Source organism: Xiphophorus hellerii, chromosome 16 (assembly GCF_003331165.1).
Source record: "Xiphophorus hellerii strain 12219 chromosome 16, Xiphophorus_hellerii-4.1, whole genome shotgun sequence".
Classification (NCBI taxonomy): domain Eukaryota; kingdom Metazoa; phylum Chordata; class Actinopteri; order Cyprinodontiformes; family Poeciliidae; genus Xiphophorus; species Xiphophorus hellerii.
The window spans coordinates 16496610-16514037 of NC_045687.1; the positions used below are offsets into that span (position 1 = coordinate 16496610).

A 17428-nucleotide genomic window follows, 5' to 3' on the forward strand; every position below is an offset into this window, starting at 1 on the left:
AAATCTGCTCGGTCAAAAATATACATACAGCAACATTAGTATTTGGTTGCATGTCCCTTGGCCATTTTCACGGCAACTAGGCGCTTTTGGTAGCCATCCACAAGCTCCAGGCAAGCCTCAGGTCGAATGTTCTACCACTCTTCTTGACAGAATTGGTGCAGTTCAGCTAAATGTGATGGTTTTCTTGCATGAACCTGTTTCTTTAGCACTGTCCACATGTTCTCAATGGGGTTTAAGTCAGGACTTTGGGAAGGCCATTCTAAAACCTTAATTCTAGCCTGGTTTAGCCATTCCTTTGCTACTTTTGATGTGTGTTTTGGGTCATTGTCCTGTTGGAACACCCAACTGCGCCCAAGACCCAACCTTCGGGCTGATGGTTTTAAGTTTTCATGCAGAATTTGGATGTAATCCTCCTTCTTCATTATCCCATTTACTTTCTGCAAAGAACCAGTTCCACTGGCAGTAAAACAGCCCCAGAGGATAATACTACCACCACCATGCTTGACAATGCATGGTGTTCCTGGGATTAAAGGCCTCACCTTTTCTCCTCCAAACATATTGCTGGGTGTTGTGGCCAAACAGCTCAATTTTTGTTTCGTCTGACCACAGAACTTTCCTCCAGAAGGTTTTATCTTTGTCCATGTGATCAGCAGCAAACTTCAGCTGAGTCTTAAGGTGCCTTTTCTGTAGCAAGGGCTTCTTTCTTGCACGGCAGCCTCTCAGTCCATGGCGATGTAAAACACGCTTGACTGTGGAGACTGACACCTGTGTTCCATCAGCTTCCAAATCCTTGCAGACCTGCTTTTTGGTGATTCTTGGTTGACTCTTGACCATCCTGACCAATCTCCTCTCGGCAGCATGTGATAGCTTGCGTTTTCTTCCTGATCGTGGCAGTGACACAACTGTTCCATGCACTTTATACTTGCGAATAATTGTCTGCACAGTTGCTCTTGGGACCTGTAGCTGCTTTGAAATGGCTCCAAGTGACTTCCCTGACTTGTTCAAGTCAATAATTCGCTTTTTCAGATCCACACTGAGTTCCTTTGACTTTCCCATTGTAGCTTTTGTGGCTGAGTCTAATCACTGGGTCAAATGAGCCCTATTTAAATGGGCTCATGAGAAGTCAACAGCTGTAGTCAATCAGAATCACTTACAAGAAGTGAAGAGGCCATGACATGAAGCTAATTTGATTGACACAACTCTCTACATCACCAAACTTGACAATTTATGTTGCTGTATGTATATTTTTGACCCAGCAGATTTGGTGACATTTTCAGCAGACCCATAATAAATTTATGAAAGAACCAAACTTTATGACTGTTTTTTTGTGACAAACAGGTATGTGTCCGATCACTCTATCACAGAAAAATAAGAGTTGTAGAACTTATTGGAAACTCAAGACAGCCATGACATTATGTTTTTTACAAGTGTATGTAAACTTTTGACCACAACTGTATAATACAAGTTGTCCGATTATATAGAAATCCACTCATGAATACCAATGCTACATTTTTTTTTTTGTTCTTTGTCTGCATAGAAATCCCCTCAGGATGGGACACCCACCGTCTCCAGGGTAACGGGACTCAGCCTCAGGCACGTCGTGTGTTTCCCTGCTATAGTCTGGATGCCATTAATTAAACCGGCGGAGGAAGCAGCTCAGTAACTCTCTGTGTTTACAAGCCGCTCTCTCTGCAATCTCATGTGCACACAGACACCAACTGAAACAAACCGCTCCCAAACAACCTCGTTTGCTGCCACGCAGCCTGCTGGAGGGCGTCGGTCAGTGCGCATTTTACGCGCCCTTAGCTGCAGCGTGTTTACAAGGAAGGAGAGGAGGAGAGTTTGGGATCCTGACTTCCAGAGCGCATGTGTCCCCCCGCGGAGATGGCAGTCGTGAAGAGGAGCTGCTAAACTGGAGTTCCTCTCTCGCTCTCTCTTTTTTTTCTTCTTCCTGAGGTGTAAGATGAGAGCATTTGCACTGAGGCTGGGGAGCTCGGGAAGATTTATGGAAGAAACTTTAAATTTCCAAGCAGAGGAGATGTCCACATCTGCGAGCCCGACCATTCCCACCTCACAGCTGACCTCGGATCAGCTCACGGTGCTCGTTGCCTCCTGTAAGTAGATCATTAAACGCCAATCCTGTTCAATATTTGCTTTTCATAACTTCGTCAAACAAGTTACAAGGAGAAGAAAACATCCCGATGTTGCTTTATATGCAGCATCAAGATCAGTTATGTATTTCAGCTGCTGAAAAAGAGATTATTTTATTTAAATCCAACTTGCTTTCACACGTTGTCATGTGATTTTGTGTCTATTTTTTATCGATAATTGTTGAACAGCTGAGCAGAGATGCACCAGTCAAAAAAAAAAAAAAGTGCGGGTCTGACATCAGTTTTTGGTTTTATTTGAATGAAACATAAATGTTCTGCATGTTTTTTGACAGTAAATAGTAGTTTTAAATTAAACGAGAGTGTTGCTACATTATTCAAATCGCAGCATGCCCTGTCTAATACTCAAACATAACAAATTTCTTTCCAAAACAAACTAGAGGGGAAGTGTAAGGGGAATAATCTTTAAGGGATTTTTTTTCTCTCATTCTTATTCTGACACTTTGCTGGACTTTAGAAGACATTTTCCTGAAAGTAATTGCTAAGGTCTGAAAGCAGCAGGTGCATTCATGGAAAGTGACTAGTAAGTGCAAGTAGTAAACTAGTAAACTGGTAAGGTAAATGTTCTTATTGAGTTCTGAAAAAAGGAGCAAATAGTTTTCATAAAAAGTAATTATTAGATTCCATGATACTTTCAGTACCACATCGTTCTGGAGAGTCACAGGTGAGCCAACAAGAGTACCTGCAACTTCCAGGAAAGTTTCAGAAAATACCTTGTAAGTTCCAGAAAGTAACATTTGAGTTTCAGGAAAGTAATGTTTTAGTTCTGAAGCATTTAATGAAACAAAAAATATAAGCAACTGATCTGCCGATTAGTCTCTGATTAGAGAAAATACAATTAATTGCAGATTGTAAGTTGCACCTCTGTCTAAAGTGAAGGTTTTGAATATCGATTCGTCCTTGTGAGAATGTGAACCATTACACCACAATGTGTTCTCATAAACAAGCAGTAATTACTAATGAACTATTTCCCTTTTTCTCTTTCGAAACAGTTTCTTCTCTGGTGTTCTTTTTCGTTGTCGTCTTGCTGCTTTCCATTATTTACCGTAAAGATCCCCAGTGCTGCAAACACGGCTCCTACCAGGACCCACATGCGGATATGGTGAGTAATTCAGAGAGAGAACAAAAAAATAAATAAACACACAACGGCGTGAAAAGTTTCCCTTGTGCTGAGCTTTCTTCTGAAGGTGATCTGTACGTTCAGTGCTGCAAGACACCCTGACGAGAGAGAGAAGTGTGTGTGTAGCACCGTTAACAAGTGTCAGATTAAGTTCTGCCTGGCTGTGGCGAAAGGACTGAATAAGCTTGATATCATCGTTCTGCAGCAATGGATTCGCCTCAGTGTGAATTAACTTCCCTCCAGAAATATCTCACAGAGACTCGGTGATTCTAATGGAATTGGACAGAATTAGCTCTTACCGTGCATACTGATGCAACTTCACCACCAATGTAATTAAATCAGAGCAAATCACTTTTTTTTTCTTTTTTTTTTTTACTGACACTCTGTGTGAATATTCCAAGTGTTCAATTCCTCACCTAAACTCAGAAAGATTATGGTACAACTGGAAATGCCTTAAGAAATTGTGGTTGAAGTCTGGAACAAGTCAAGCAGAGGAAACAATGTGCCTTTTCAGGTGTGCCTTCATGCAAAACACCGTGTGTGACAGAAAACTAGCACAGGACTTTACCTTGAACACACCAACCCTACAACGAAGCATGTAAGTGGCGGCATTATGCTGTGGGAGCAGATTTTCCTGTTGCATTTCCTGTTGCATACTACTATTAAACTACTTTACATGCTATGCAAATGTTTGCCGGATAACACGCTCGATTATCAGCTTGGTGCACCAGGACGTTACTGGTGCGGAAATGTAAACAGTTCAAAGATGGCAACCGTTCTCTCCACTTCCCTTTTCCTGACTTGCTTCTCATCTTCATTAGTCCCAGGGGTGAGGCTTGAGCGCTATCTTTGGACTGCAGGAGCACAAGCACATGCAAGACAGGAAGTTGTGCTCAGCCATGGTCTGGATTAGATAGACCTGCCGCCTAGCTTAAGGAACCAAGAGAGCCTAATTTACAGCTCTAAACTGGCCGCTCTGGCCTCCAGTTACGTCCATACGCACGCATAAGATGAGATTTTGCTTTTAAATAATCATAAATCCCGAACATGATTCATCTATTTAGGACTCAGGAACAGAGAACCCTGTTGTCTGTTGGACTTATACTTAAGAAAAAGTTCAGAACAAACAGAAGCCCTCTTTCATTGTTTCTCAGAGGGATATTTCACGTCTTCAACTTCATAGCCACATACCTTTCCCTGCTTCACTTTGCCCCCATGAATAGGGGACAGACCACACTGTGGGTGTTGGGGACACAACGGAGACAATGGATCTCCTTTAGTTTGAAGCAATAGGAAAAAAAAAAAAAACGAGCCGCTGCTGGGATCCTCCCCCGACTTCAACACCGATTTTACACGGTTGTGCTTTTTCACACTGGCCGAATCAATGGCAGGCAACAAAAGGACAAACCTTCTTTTCTTTTCCCCCTTTCCTGAGGACGTTCTTCTACTTCTTTAAAGTAGAAGAACGAGACCTCTGCCATCACCTTTTCCGAGTGTCCTCTGTTTCTTCTCAAAATGCTGTGAGGGGTCAAGCCAAACGTCGCCGCTGTGCGTCTTTTTTGAGTGTGAGAAAAGTGTTAGTTTAATCTGCCCACAGAAAATGATCAATTTAACACTTCAGAACAGCTAAATGCCATAAAATGTTGAAGTCCAGAAGAAGCCTGTTGCTCCTAATACTCAGACTTAGTGTCATCCACGCAACAAATTGACATTGTTATGGTCATGACATGCAGGGAGATAATGTTCACTGGAGTGTGCTTATTAACAGCTACCTGCCGCAGCTACAAGGAGAACACTGAAAAGACCTCTTGGACCCTCCTGACACAGTCAGTACATCACATTGTTCTCCTCACAAAGGACACTCATTTAGACGCAAGGCAATTAACTCACTTTTCTGTCAGCCTTTTTATCCTCATCCCAGAACCACATACAGTGAGACGCTGACAGGTCTTGTTGTTTAATGAAAGGGGTGTGGGAAGGAGGAGGTGCAGAAATCACAGGGTGGTCATGTTGTCGCCTTATTGATCTAATAATTTATGGTGCTACTAAACCGTCCGGGGCCCACAGGGATGAAACAAGGCATGAAAATTGGTCAATTGGGCTGAAGTTAGTGGCTGTCTGGCTAATCGCAGATGGGGAAACAACAACTAGTGTTGCTTGTCAGTATACAGAGCCCCGTAAAAGTACGTTTACCTCTTGAACTCTGTTACTTTTGTCACGTTGCATATATGTATTTTGGGGGAATTTAACAGAAGTTAGCGGAGTTTTGCGCATTCAGACTGACATTTTTACTTGTGTTTTTTTTGTTGTTGTTGTTGCAAAATATAGCCGCAGCTGAATCAGGACAAAGGTGGAACATCTGTCCACAGATTCTCATTTAGATTTAACTCTGTAATTTGACTGGGCCATTGTAACACTAATAGGACTCTTCTAAACCCTTAGACTGGAGCTCTAGTTGTATGTTTTGCAGCCTGTAACAGCTTTTCTTACACCCATCTTCTCAAAAACTTTAATGAGCCTGCTGAAGAAAAACACTTCCCACAGTGTGATGCATCCGCCACCGTGTTTCACAGTGGGCATGTTGTGTCCAGGGTATTAAAGGTTAACATTTTGGCTCTGTCTGACCAGGGCACCTTGTTTGGTCCTGTCGTATTTAAGGGTTAAGAGATAAAAATACCTCGATTCAGATTTTAATTTGCCAAAAATGATAAAAACCATGTGGAATATTCCTTCTCCTTTACAATTCTGCATTTTGCATTGATCTATCACGTTACATTTCTATAAAAAAAAAAACATTGGAATTTGTGGTTCCCATGACTTAATTTGTATGAATACTTGTTCAAGGCACCGGATCAGCTGCATCTTCTGAAGTCACTGCTGTTTGTTTCAGGATGCTCCCCCTCAGTACTACAGCAGCAGACAGACTCTGGTTGGATCTCCTCGTTTGGAGCAGACTCACATCCCTGAAGACAGCGTCACCCAGGTAACCCCACTTCTGTGCACGCATCATTTCTATCAAAAACAATCCTTTGCTGAAATCACATCTTTGGATCATAACTCGGTGTGTTTCATTTTAAAGTCATTGTTTTTGCCTCTCAGCTGCCGGGTGAGCTGTTCTACGTGGGCCTGCCCTCCAGCTACAGCCTGCCCACCCTGGAGACCACCCTGCCGAAGCTCCCCTCCTACGAGAGCGTCCGAAAGAAGGACCGCCAGCGGCAGATCCACATGATGATCGCAGACCGTTTCGGCCTCAATGGACCCATTGTTACTGAGGTAGGGTGAGTTGATTCAAGACCTCGCCGCAGCATCCGATACAGTCACAGATCCCGTGACGATGAAGCCCTTCGGAGACTGGTGTCGAGCTTTTTGTAATGGGATCTGCAGACAGTTGTCACTTCAGTCATGCAAGGCCTGCTCAATGTGTAGCTTAGCACTAAATAAAGATACATTAAAGTACGTTTTTATCTGTCACTGTTTCACTGACAGACAGTTCTGCTGCAAGAGATCAGACAGCAGTCGCATCGGGGTAATCAGAAAGCACGATCAGCGCCTCTGCATTGTGTTACCGCTATTAACATTTTACCTTGTTGATCTACGGCTGAGCTTTGGGTTCGCACAACGCTCCAGCAAACAAGGCAATTAGAAAAAGGCACATCGAACATAATTAGAGGCTGCATCCATGAGTGCAAACAGTGGCCAAGAAAGCAGCTTTGTGCTCCTGTCGTCTTCCCTCCTTTTTCTTAATCAGACACTCCCTGACATGACACACACACATGAAAGCGAGCTCACACCCGCTGCTTTTTGCCCATCACAGCAGCGGTCAATAAAGAAGCAAATATCCCTCCCGCCTCCTCCCTCTTCTGGGCTGAATGTGAGCAAGAATTCAGATAGTGATGCCCGCTCATTGTCTCCCATCTCTCCTGCAGCCTCAGGCAGGACTGCAAGGAAACATTTGCAGGCTGGCGCATGTGTGTGGTGTGAGACAGAGCGCAGGGTGTGGGGTTGTTCGTGTTGCCTGAGGGTCCCAGAGCAATTAAAAGATAAGAGAACTCAGTAAGGCAGCGTGGATCTGCTCGATTTTATCAGGCAGATAATGAAGAGAAAAAAACACGTTCCAGCCAGCTGGAGTGGGACCGGATTAATTGGTAATGTAAATACAAACATGTTCCTTTTGTTCTTTAAAAATAGGCTTCATGCCCTGCAGGCCACAGGATGTTCTCTAACTCCCTTTTTCCCACAAACATGCAATCCAGGAATTTAATCAGGAAATGTGATTGGGTCCAGCAGCTGTATTTGGTCCGTCCTTTTTATGTTTACGAATATAACTTTATTGGCACAAAGCAATGATGATGATAGAGAAATCAAAGTTATATGGACACATTTTAACCCTAAACCAACTCCAAAAACCACAATCTAAACTCTTACTAGAAATGTGTATCCCTTAGATAGCATCTCAGATGACCCCTGCGTTTCAGTGTTTTGTATAACATACAAATGCAGTGGATGGAAGTAGCTAAAAATCCCACTATTCTACTGACTCAGTTTTTTTAAACTCACAAAACGTTAATAGGACTTAAATCTAAAAAAAACAAAAACACTTTGCAGCAAAAACTTATATCAGTATTATACAAAGCAACATTTTTCGGAAACATTGATTATTTAAGGGCTTAATTGTGTGGAATTTTTCTGAAAACTCCAATCAAATGGAGGCCACTAACACCACTGGGAGTTATTCAGTTACCTTTGTGATTGTCAACAGACATCAGCAGTTGATATTAGATTGCTGTCAGTCTGTTTTCTTTTTAGGTCACTAAAGTCACCAGTGCGTGATGACTTCTTCTTTGTTTTTGATTGAAATCTTCAAGAGTATTAACTGTCTTCAAGACAAGATAAAACCTTAAAGACTAATTGATGCTTTATCAATTTACCAAAGATTGAACTTGTTTTCCTTTAATTAGCTCTGACTGGTGGTTGGTCAAACACCGACAACCTGAACACCCAAATTTCCCACCTGTAAATGTATCAATAAACAAGATGTATTATTATTTCGAGCACAGAACAAAACCAACTGATAACATTTAGGAACTCACAGTTTGACATATGAATAGACATACATTTATAATCCATTTGTTGTTTGATAGGTCTAGAACCACTATGTCAAGGAGCCTGCACCCCAATGTGGTGAGCTGTGGGCATTATAGACCTTTGGAAGAAAATCAGAATCTGCATTTGATCTAAATTAGCAGATCACACCTCTAACAAAACCTACAGGTTCATATCTAACAGTAAAAACCTGATTGGTCAATTTTAAGAAGTACATGGGAGGTCTTATGGATGGTTGTGAAAACTTGAGAATATTTCCTTTGTTAAATGCTGGAATTTCTTCAGTTTTATTGGGAATCGCTGATGTTTACTCTTGAGATTAATTTGGTTCTGCCTGCAACAGTCTATTCAATGGGAGTTGGAATTTCTTAAAAACAAATTCGCATTTCTGGCGAATCAAAACTCAAGACATACACGTGCTCATAAATTTGCCTCTGTTTAAGTCATTGTTGAAACAAACTCCAAATATTTTCAGTGAAAAGTAACCAAAATCTATTACCTATTACCTAAGAAGATGTTTTTTTGGAGAAACAAGCCACAGACCTCCTCTGTCATTTGTGATCCATACAGTCTCCTCCGTCGTACGAAGAGAGCATCCGCCAGTCTGTGGAGCTGCCGTGCGACATCCTGTCATCTGACCTGGATGTTCCCCCTCCTCAGAGAGCTTACATGAGCGAGAGCCCAGGTAACGCCACAGACAGCACCGTTCTACCTCCTGTATGATGCCAAACAAGTCCTCAAGCTGGCGAAAGAATGCAAAGGGAAGCTGTACCTCAGTTTCTGAAAGAGTTCGAGAAAACTTTCTGATCCAGATGCCTCAAACTGAGCCAAACACCCAACCCAAAGAGGAGCTGCATCCCATCTAATCAGAGGCACATATGAATACTTCAAAAAACTGAGCATTCAACGACGAAGGTGGCTGGGACATCTTAACGAAGGAAAATGACCAAAACGAAAAAACACATTAATGACAGTGGTGTGGGTGCGCTTCTGCTCATAGTTTTGTTTTGTTTTGTTTTTTTTTAGATTTTTTTTTTATCTTAAAGCATAAAGTGAAAACACATTGTATATTTTTATTCAGATGTGCTGTAAAGCAGATATTTGTTTGTGTAGCCAACCACAAGAGAAGGAGACAAAAGTAATTTTCACTTTTAAGAAAGTTGAGCTAAATGCTCCCAAATCTCTATGTTCTCTATAAAAGTGGGAGGAACAACTCAAACCCAGAGAACCAATGAACAACAAGGAGCTAGTTTTGTAAAATTCAATAAAACACAACTTAAAATAACAGTCTGAGAATCGTCCTCTGTAGTCACCAATCAAATAGTATGTTTTACAGAGGGAAACAAAAGTAAAGAAATGCAAAATACAATATGAGCAAATCACACAACTTAAATACAAAAATCAAATTCTTATATTTCCCACTGTGCAACAATGTCTGTTTTTATTGTGTTCATTTACCTCACTGTGCGTTCATGGCTTGGTTTAATCTTGAACTCGTTCTGTATTGTATTTATTGAAGAACAATAATTTCCCTCACGTTTCTACTTTGTGGAAACGCAAAAAAATAAACAGTTTTACTATTTTGTTGATGGCCTGTCATAATTTAAGTTTCATATGATTAAGAGAGAATTTAAAAAAAAAACATGTGCACAACAAAGCTGCAGTGTAAAGAGATTTGTCTGTACAGGTGTGAGACTTTAAAAGGAGGAGAACGTTTTAAATATAAACTGAACAGAGATTCTCTGAGGGAAAACGCATAAATTGTTTTGCTCTGATTATGAAGACTTCTCTTGTGATGTGGATGGGTCACAAAATGATTGTTTTGTTGTCCAAAATTAATAGATGAAATTTGGCTTTTAAACGAATTTGTTTTTGCTTTTCCATAGGATGTCCTTAAAATGAGTAAGGTTAGAGAGCCACAGCATATCCTTCCAGTGTTCCACAAAGTCAAGAACAGTAAATACACAACCTGGTCAGCAGACGTCTCACAGCCCCTTCCTCTCTTCTACTAACGCTTTTATGGATTATAATTGCGTGGAGCAGAGGAGTCAAACTCAGACACATGCAGGTGCCATCAATAGTTCTCTTACGGCATTGTTCATGTATTTCTAATTAAAATAATTAGGTTATAAGACACAAAACTGTCTTAAAAATCTTGTAATGAAAATTCAATCCAATTCCCCAAAACACTTTGCTAGGAACTCTACCTTTTGTTATTTAATAGTGAACTTTTTTCACATTGCGCCATGTTGCATCAACAAACTTCTCTTTTTTTTGCTATTTTATTGGGATTTTATGTGACCAACAGAAAGTAGAGCTTTATTGCGAAATTGTAGGAAAATGATATATGGTTCTGAAAAATCCTTGCAGATAAAAATCTGATAAGTGTGGCATGCACTTATTTCAGGCCCATATATACTTGTACCTCTAAATAAAATAATGGTGCAGCTGATTATAGCTCAACTAAAAGAAATAAAACAGCACAGGTGTGTTTATTTTAATATCCAGTTGCATGGAATAAAGAAGAGTTGATGCAACTTTCAGATCCGCAAAGCCGGCAGCAGACTTTCAGCCATAATTGGACCAAAAGGTGGTTCTAAAAAGTATTTGCTGACAGTTCAGGTCACACAAAAATGCAAACCCAAATTTTCAGAATATTCGTTTGTAGGAAAATTCGAGAAGCATATGTCATTGTCTGTCCATTTTACAGTTTTGTGCCACTCCGTGTTGGTCTGTCACATAAAACCCCAATAAAACAAATTGATGTTTGTAGTTAAAACTACAAAATGCAGACAGAGGATATGGATATTTTTGTAACGCCATGTGTCGTATCTTATAATTGTTCACTGTGCATTTCAACCTCATTAAATGGTGAAACTAAGTTGTTTATAAAGATGCTAAGAATAGTAATAAAAGACACTCATTTGTTTTCTGTTATGTTTTCAACTCAACACCAACTGAACTAGCCAAAAAAAAAACAAAAAAAACACTATTGACTCACTCCCAGGGTTTTAAATATCGAGTAATGTATGGATTAAAAGGTTTTTCTTTTTCAGCTCCTTACACTTTGTGAACGACAGTATTATTATTTCTCCAGCGTGACTCAGCGCTGTGGCAATTGGACAGCCGCTTGCGTCACTCACGGAGAAAACCGAACTTCCCCGAGTCGCCGACCGCCAGTTTGGTATGTAAACAAGGTCAGACTCTGCAGCACACAGACTAGACTTCTTCCCGAGCCAAACCCTCCTGATTTATTTTTTTTTAAAACCAAGAAGAGACCCAACAAAATCTCCTGAAATCTCAATTTTAAGGTAAGCTGCGCTTCAGCGATTCGGAAAAACCAGTGAGGTTTATCTGCATGACGCACTGCAGGGGTGAAATTGTGTGGCGCTGCCTGAAAGAAAAACACGTTTAATGGGACTCTATGATAGTGGAAAAACAACATAAGTTTGCAAAGTGTATGAAGAGAGTTACTGATGCTTTGGTGCAGACCTGCTGCAAAGTCGCTCTGCGGCTCTGTGTTTACTTCTTGCGCAGTCATCAGCTGACCTCAAACTGGGTCGGGGCTGAAACTACGTGGTCATGCTCTCCTACTGTATGAATACGATCACTGGATGTGCTGCATGCATTTAAATCAAAATCCGGCATGTTTCTTATCCGCGTGAACCGTCACTTATTCTAAAATGAAATATTAATTTTTTTTTTTTAAAAAGCGTCATTCAACTCTAACTTAGACAGTCTTCTTTATTTTCAGGTTTTGTTGCTGCATCTTAATAATTGAGCATGGGGCTGGACTGTGTGAGCTGCAGTGATGGCTTTCTGATGCATAATCTGACTGCTTTGTATTGCTCTGCAGATTGTAGGAGAATGTGAATGTGGCATAAACAGAGAAAGTGTAAGGATTTCAGACAGAGAGAGGACCTTAACAAGGACACAACCAGAGCAGGCCCAACATATAAGCAAACTTTGCACTGCTTTGGGTTTTTGAAAGAGAACAGATTGACACATTCAGCAATTGTATACATCATTAGAAAAACTTGAATAGTTTGAAAGTTATAGTAAACGGAAGGGAACTGATAAAAAAAATCCAGAGTTTTCTGGTTCCGCTCTGGTTAATAATGGCTTCTGGCTTGATAACTTATTTTCCGAACTATTTGCACTTCCTTGAGTTTGTTTATGTTGCAGAGGTGCTCTAAGCAACAAAGGCATTGCTGTTGTGATCACGCTGGGTAGAAAGGTGAAGTTTCCATCACGTGTCATAAGCTCCATTCTGATGTTTTTTCCGTAAACATTAGCTCACCTCTTGCACAAAGTCCACCTCCTTCAAAGAAGCATTCCTGATTTGATCTTTCCATGAATAATTAATTCTGTTATGAGGAGAAATGCAATTAAAAACAAGTATTTCAGGGTTAGGGTTTTACTTAAAATGTGACAGGTAAACTGGCCTCAGGTTGGCCAAACCATTCAGATTTTTAACATCCCCTTAAAAACTGGTTATCCTTTATGTCAGGGCAACAGCACAGGCTGGCAAACAATAAATAAAAGAGGTCATGTTTGTTTTTATTAAACCTACCTGTGATGCTTTCAGTAAGCAGTTTTTGCTTACATCTGTCATTGCAGGACACAGGCACAGACAGCAGCCAAGATGATGCAGTGTTTTCACTTCATGGTCGAGCCGGCCAAAAACCTCACAGCCAAGATTAAGGTCAGCGTTGTTTTCTTCAACATGTTTAATGTTCAAACTTTTTTTTTTTTAGGTCACATTGTTACCTAAGTAGATAATTCATTTGAAAACATTGTTATCATGGCCATCTAGGATGCACACCTTGCTTTTATTTTGCAGAAAAGAGCCAGTTGGATGTCTCTGCTAACACCATCAGAGCCTTGATGTGCATTTTGATCAGGCCGTGCCGCTGCCTCCTCTCCAGATTGACATTATTACTTTGTAAAGCACTTCTGGATGAGGACTGGCATCCTCAATGAGGGTCTTGAAGCCTCACTCTCATTCCAATGAGTAGCTAACAGAAACCCCTTTGTGTTTTGTTTTTTTTTCCTGACAGGAGTCGAACAAGAGAGCGAAGAGAGAGAAGAAGGAGCCTCTGGATGAGGATCAGCTGTTTGTGGTGGAACTGGCTAAAGACCTGAACCGGGTCTGCCAGGTACAGCTTCAACATGAAAGAAGCATATTTGCAAGAGCAATCTAGAGTATTTTCTTTTTCTCCTCAACTTCTCTGTTTTTTTGTCTGTTTTCTTTTGTTTCTTTTACTTTCTTATTCTGTAACGTCACACGGCACTACGCAGCTAATTGATTCCTAGTCCGACAGGAAAGCCGCCGTACAAAATAATTAAATTTTTCCGAATACGAGAATTATCTGCTGTCTTTCGCTATTGTGTTTTATTCTCTCTCTTTTTGTTCATTCCTGCAGAGGTCAGAAGTCCTAGAGCACATTTGTAACCAAGACGACACTTGGTCGTCTCCTCTCTGCCGACTCTTCATCCTGCAGTCGGCATCCATGCTGGAGAACAAGGTGCCAAGCCAGGATACAAAAAACCCTCCAACAACGACAACATGTCACTTATTTTTAAAAAAATGATAGCGGTATGAAAGCTAAGGTGTGTTGCTTAAGGTGAATTTCTGTGTGCAGAAGACACTGATGCAGACTGATGGCTGGCCAGAGATGTATGAGGGCAAGCAGCCTGATCTGATTAACGGACAGGACCTGGAGCGGGCCAAAGCTGTCATCCTTAACTGGATCAAAGACCTGAGGGCCCAGCCTGAGGTGGGAAATTTAAGTATGCGACTAACCCCTTCCTGTTGTACTGGACCTTCAAAATAAAAGCTGTTCTTTCTAAACACATGAATGTCCAGCAAAGCGTGTGGCCCGGAGAACCAGTCGCCAAGATCCTGGAGGACCTCCAGTCAGCCTGGCGCTGGGGGCGTGCGCCCAATCTCCTGACCGCTATGGAGTTGGTTCTGTGGACTTTAGTGTCACAGCGACCTGACAAGGTAACAGCTTGTACTGTGAATCACAGAGTATGCTGAACATTTTCTGGGCCAAAAATCCAACAAAACCCCCCTTTTTTTCCTCCTTTTTTTGTTGCAGGACACCATCCCACAGCAGTGGCTTTTGTGGAAGCAGAGAACTTACAAGATTGGTTCGAAAATCACTCCAGAATTCATTCTGATGCAGTTTAATTTAAAGAAATGTTTGTTTTCATCAGTTTCATCGTTTCCCTTCCAGGTGCCATATCCTACATTCCTCAGCCAGGTAAATGAGACCAAGAATATCAAAGTACACTTTGAAATTTGTCTGGCAAATCTCTTCAAGACAGAAATCAAAACAGCTTAAATTTATAGATTTGATTCTGTAAGTTACAGATTATTTAATAGAAACAATTTCCAAGCAACACAGGAGTTATATTGCTATTATAGTACAAGTAAGATGAAAATATTTTTTTGCTCCAAAAATTTAGGAAAGCCTACAGGATTTATCCTTACAGTGACACAGGAAACATTGCTTACATGTAGAAATATCTGTGAAATATTGCTATTTACAGCATCTAGCACTCTTATTGGCACTCTAAGATAGAAATTTATTAAAGGGATTAACACAGATTCAACTTTATCGCATGAGCATGATCCAACAGTAACATAAATAAATATTAATTTGAGTACATTTATTCAGAGGAGGAAAAACAACCCATGTCAGAAGTGCCCTTACATGGGTACTGAAGTTTAAAACCGGTTAATTAGGCAGCCAAATAGAAATGAGAGTTTTTCCTATGTGAGAATTATTTTCAAAATCCTCCGAAGACTTTAGACCACAATGAGAGAACAGACAACCATGATCTCAAGATATCTAATGGCCCTGGTACACTTTGTTTTGAAGCAGCTAATTGGATGAATTTTAGTTCGAAAACTCTAATGTTTTCGAGAAATATTCCTCACATGCATCAGTTGCAAAAAAAGTTATGTTCATGCTGAGATAAATCTTTTTTTTATTGTTCTTTTAGTGTGGGACTGGATTGGAGATGCTGCAGGTACTTGAACATGTTTCCTGGAAATATTTTGGTCAGTTTTATGAGTCGTCTTGATATTCAAACCGTCTTCCTTCCCACCCAAAGTGGAGGTAACTCTGGATCTGGACACAGCCAATCCAGACCTGCTCATCTCTGTTGACGAGAAGAGGATGCGCTGCGGCTTCGAGCGGAAAGATGTTCCCAACTTCCACCAGCGTTTCGACGGGTGGTGGTGCGCCGTTGGCGTGCACGGCCTGGGCTCCGGCCGCCACTACTGGGAGGCGGAGGTCGGCGAGCGCGACTGGCGGCTGGGCATGGCCAAAGAGTCGGCGCTGAGGAAAGGCTTCAAGTCGCTGAACACTGACACCGGGTACATGACCCTGCGGCTGGAGAGGGGCACTGAGTTTAAAGCCCTGACGGTCCCCTTCACCGCCTTGCCACCTGGCCTGATCCCCCGTAAGGTGGGCATCTACCTCGACTATGACAACGGCCAGCTGTCCTTCTACGACGTGGACAAACACTTGCACATCTACACCTACAATGAGACCTTCACCGAAAGGCTGTTCCCGTTGTTTGGTACAGTGGAGATCGTTAGGGATCTCGTGATCCGGTCTCCAGCAGCTAAGTCCCACTGTCTCTGCCCCACGTCCTGCCTGTGGGCCTAGGTTTCTCACCCCCCACCACCACCACCCACCAGTCAAGTTTTCCTGTATGAGCCAATAAAGTTAGAGTATAAGAACCCGGAATAGCGGTGAAATGCTGATATAAATGACCACTCTGTATGTTGCTTCTGCTTTAATGTGATTTCTGCTGCTATTTTCTCAAAAAAGAGTTAGAGCACCACTCTCTGGTCTTTTCTGTGTTCAGACATTTAAGCAGAAACTCCCAATGTAAAAATCTTCTGTAATGTGCAATACTAATATGATGACAACAATGCACTTCTGTGAATAAAGAATAAACCAAATTCAGTTTTAATTGCGCTGTTTATTTCTCCTTCAAGCCTTAAAAAAAGATCTTTAAATTATTGAATTGATTTATTTTAGCCACTGTTAGCTGCCGTTTCCTTCCCATTCTCTCCTGACCTTATTAGTTATCAGAATTACCTAGGAGAAAAAACAAGCACCATATTCATGTAGAGTCCAAGTCTATCTACAATTTTAATATTGTCCAATCTCGTCAATAATGCTAACTTGAAAACTGATGGCGGAGAGTAATATGATAGATCTCTGAGTTTCTACCAAGTTACTTACAATCGAGCATTTCTGATTTCTGTTTAAGAGTATTCTTGTTTTGCCCAAAAGATGGTTGTGTCTGCAAATACCAGTAGATCAGCAGTTCCTTAAATAATCAGAGATAAGCCTGTCAGATACCAACAGCGCTCGCCTTCCTCATTCTAAATGCATTGAAAATGGGGAAGACACATCAGATTTTCTAATATCGTGTAGCCACAGTAGAGCATGAGCCAAGCCTTATTATAATTTCCATATGTAGTATTTTGACTTTTGAGAATTTTAAGACTAATGAACAGTCACATAGTTTACTCTAACAATGCTTTGTACAACAAAATAGCCGTTTTGTCATTTAGAAACTAACATCAATCTGTAAGTGATTACTGAAGTATTTTATCATCTACAACTTACACTAAGCCCAACTTGTTTTAAAATTGAAATACTTACACCAAATAAAGCCAATTTTCTTAGAATTCATCAGAGTGCAACATAAAATTGCCTTCATTCATTCATTTTACAATCCTTTTTTATTCATATTGAAACTTGATTGAAGTGCAACAAACAGCAACCTATAAATCACAGCAGGTCATTGTTTTTTTTATGAATGTACAATAAATTCATGCAGCAGGAAGCAAGGGTCAAGAATGACGACAGGTAATTAAAATTTCAGGCTAGCAGGTGCACCCAGCTGAACCAATCAGAGCTCGAGTTCACTGTTACCAACTATATCATAGCTGACTTTTTCCTTTATTTTCGTTTAAATATTAAAATCATCAAAGTAAATAACG

General features: G+C 40.9%; 2 protein-coding genes across 2 annotated transcripts; both read left to right on the forward strand.

Annotated features, from left to right (window-relative positions):
- Positions 1–1748: 1748 nt before the first annotated feature.
- Positions 1749–9978, forward strand: LOC116735947 (uncharacterized). The gene is made up of 5 exons (XM_032588125.1): positions 1749–2114; positions 3161–3270; positions 6179–6271; positions 6388–6561; positions 8962–9978. Exons 1-5 carry the CDS (start codon positions 1964–1966, stop codon positions 9112–9114), a joined length of 681 nt encoding a protein of 226 aa, XP_032444016.1. The 5' UTR covers positions 1749–1963; the 3' UTR covers positions 9115–9978.
- A 1551-nt stretch (positions 9979–11529) lies between these two features.
- LOC116735946 (butyrophilin subfamily 3 member A3) lies at positions 11530–16386 on the forward strand. Its single transcript, XM_032588124.1, has 10 exons — positions 11530–11702; positions 13012–13096; positions 13452–13550; positions 13818–13919; positions 14037–14171; positions 14261–14398; positions 14496–14547; positions 14634–14660; positions 15406–15432; positions 15517–16386. The coding sequence occupies exons 2-10, from the start codon at positions 13037–13039 to the stop codon at positions 16074–16076; spliced, it is 1200 nt and encodes a 399-aa protein (XP_032444015.1). The 5' UTR covers positions 11530–11702; positions 13012–13036; the 3' UTR covers positions 16077–16386.
- The last annotated feature ends 1042 nt before the right edge of the window (positions 16387–17428 follow it).

What these genes read in the sequence shown, in the direction of transcription:
- LOC116735947 (XM_032588125.1), top strand. Translation starts at nt 1,964, where the DNA reads ATGAGAGCATTTGCACTGAGGCTGGGGAGCTCGGGAAGATTTATGGAA. An exon ending in CACGGTGCTCGTTGCCTCCT is followed by an intron (nt 2,115 to 3,160) that starts GTAAGTAGATCA and finishes CTTTCGAAACAG; the next exon opens with TTTCTTCTCTGGTGTTCTTT. An exon ending in CTGAAGACAGCGTCACCCAG is followed by an intron (nt 6,272 to 6,387) that starts GTAACCCCACTT and finishes TTTGCCTCTCAG; the next exon opens with CTGCCGGGTGAGCTGTTCTA.
- LOC116735946 (XM_032588124.1), top strand. Translation starts at nt 13,037, where the DNA reads ATGATGCAGTGTTTTCACTTCATGGTCGAGCCGGCCAAAAACCTCACA. An exon ending in ACCTCACAGCCAAGATTAAG is followed by an intron (nt 13,097 to 13,451) that starts GTCAGCGTTGTT and finishes TTTTCCTGACAG; the next exon opens with GAGTCGAACAAGAGAGCGAA. An exon ending in ACCTGAGGGCCCAGCCTGAG is followed by an intron (nt 14,172 to 14,260) that starts GTGGGAAATTTA and finishes ATGAATGTCCAG; the next exon opens with CAAAGCGTGTGGCCCGGAGA.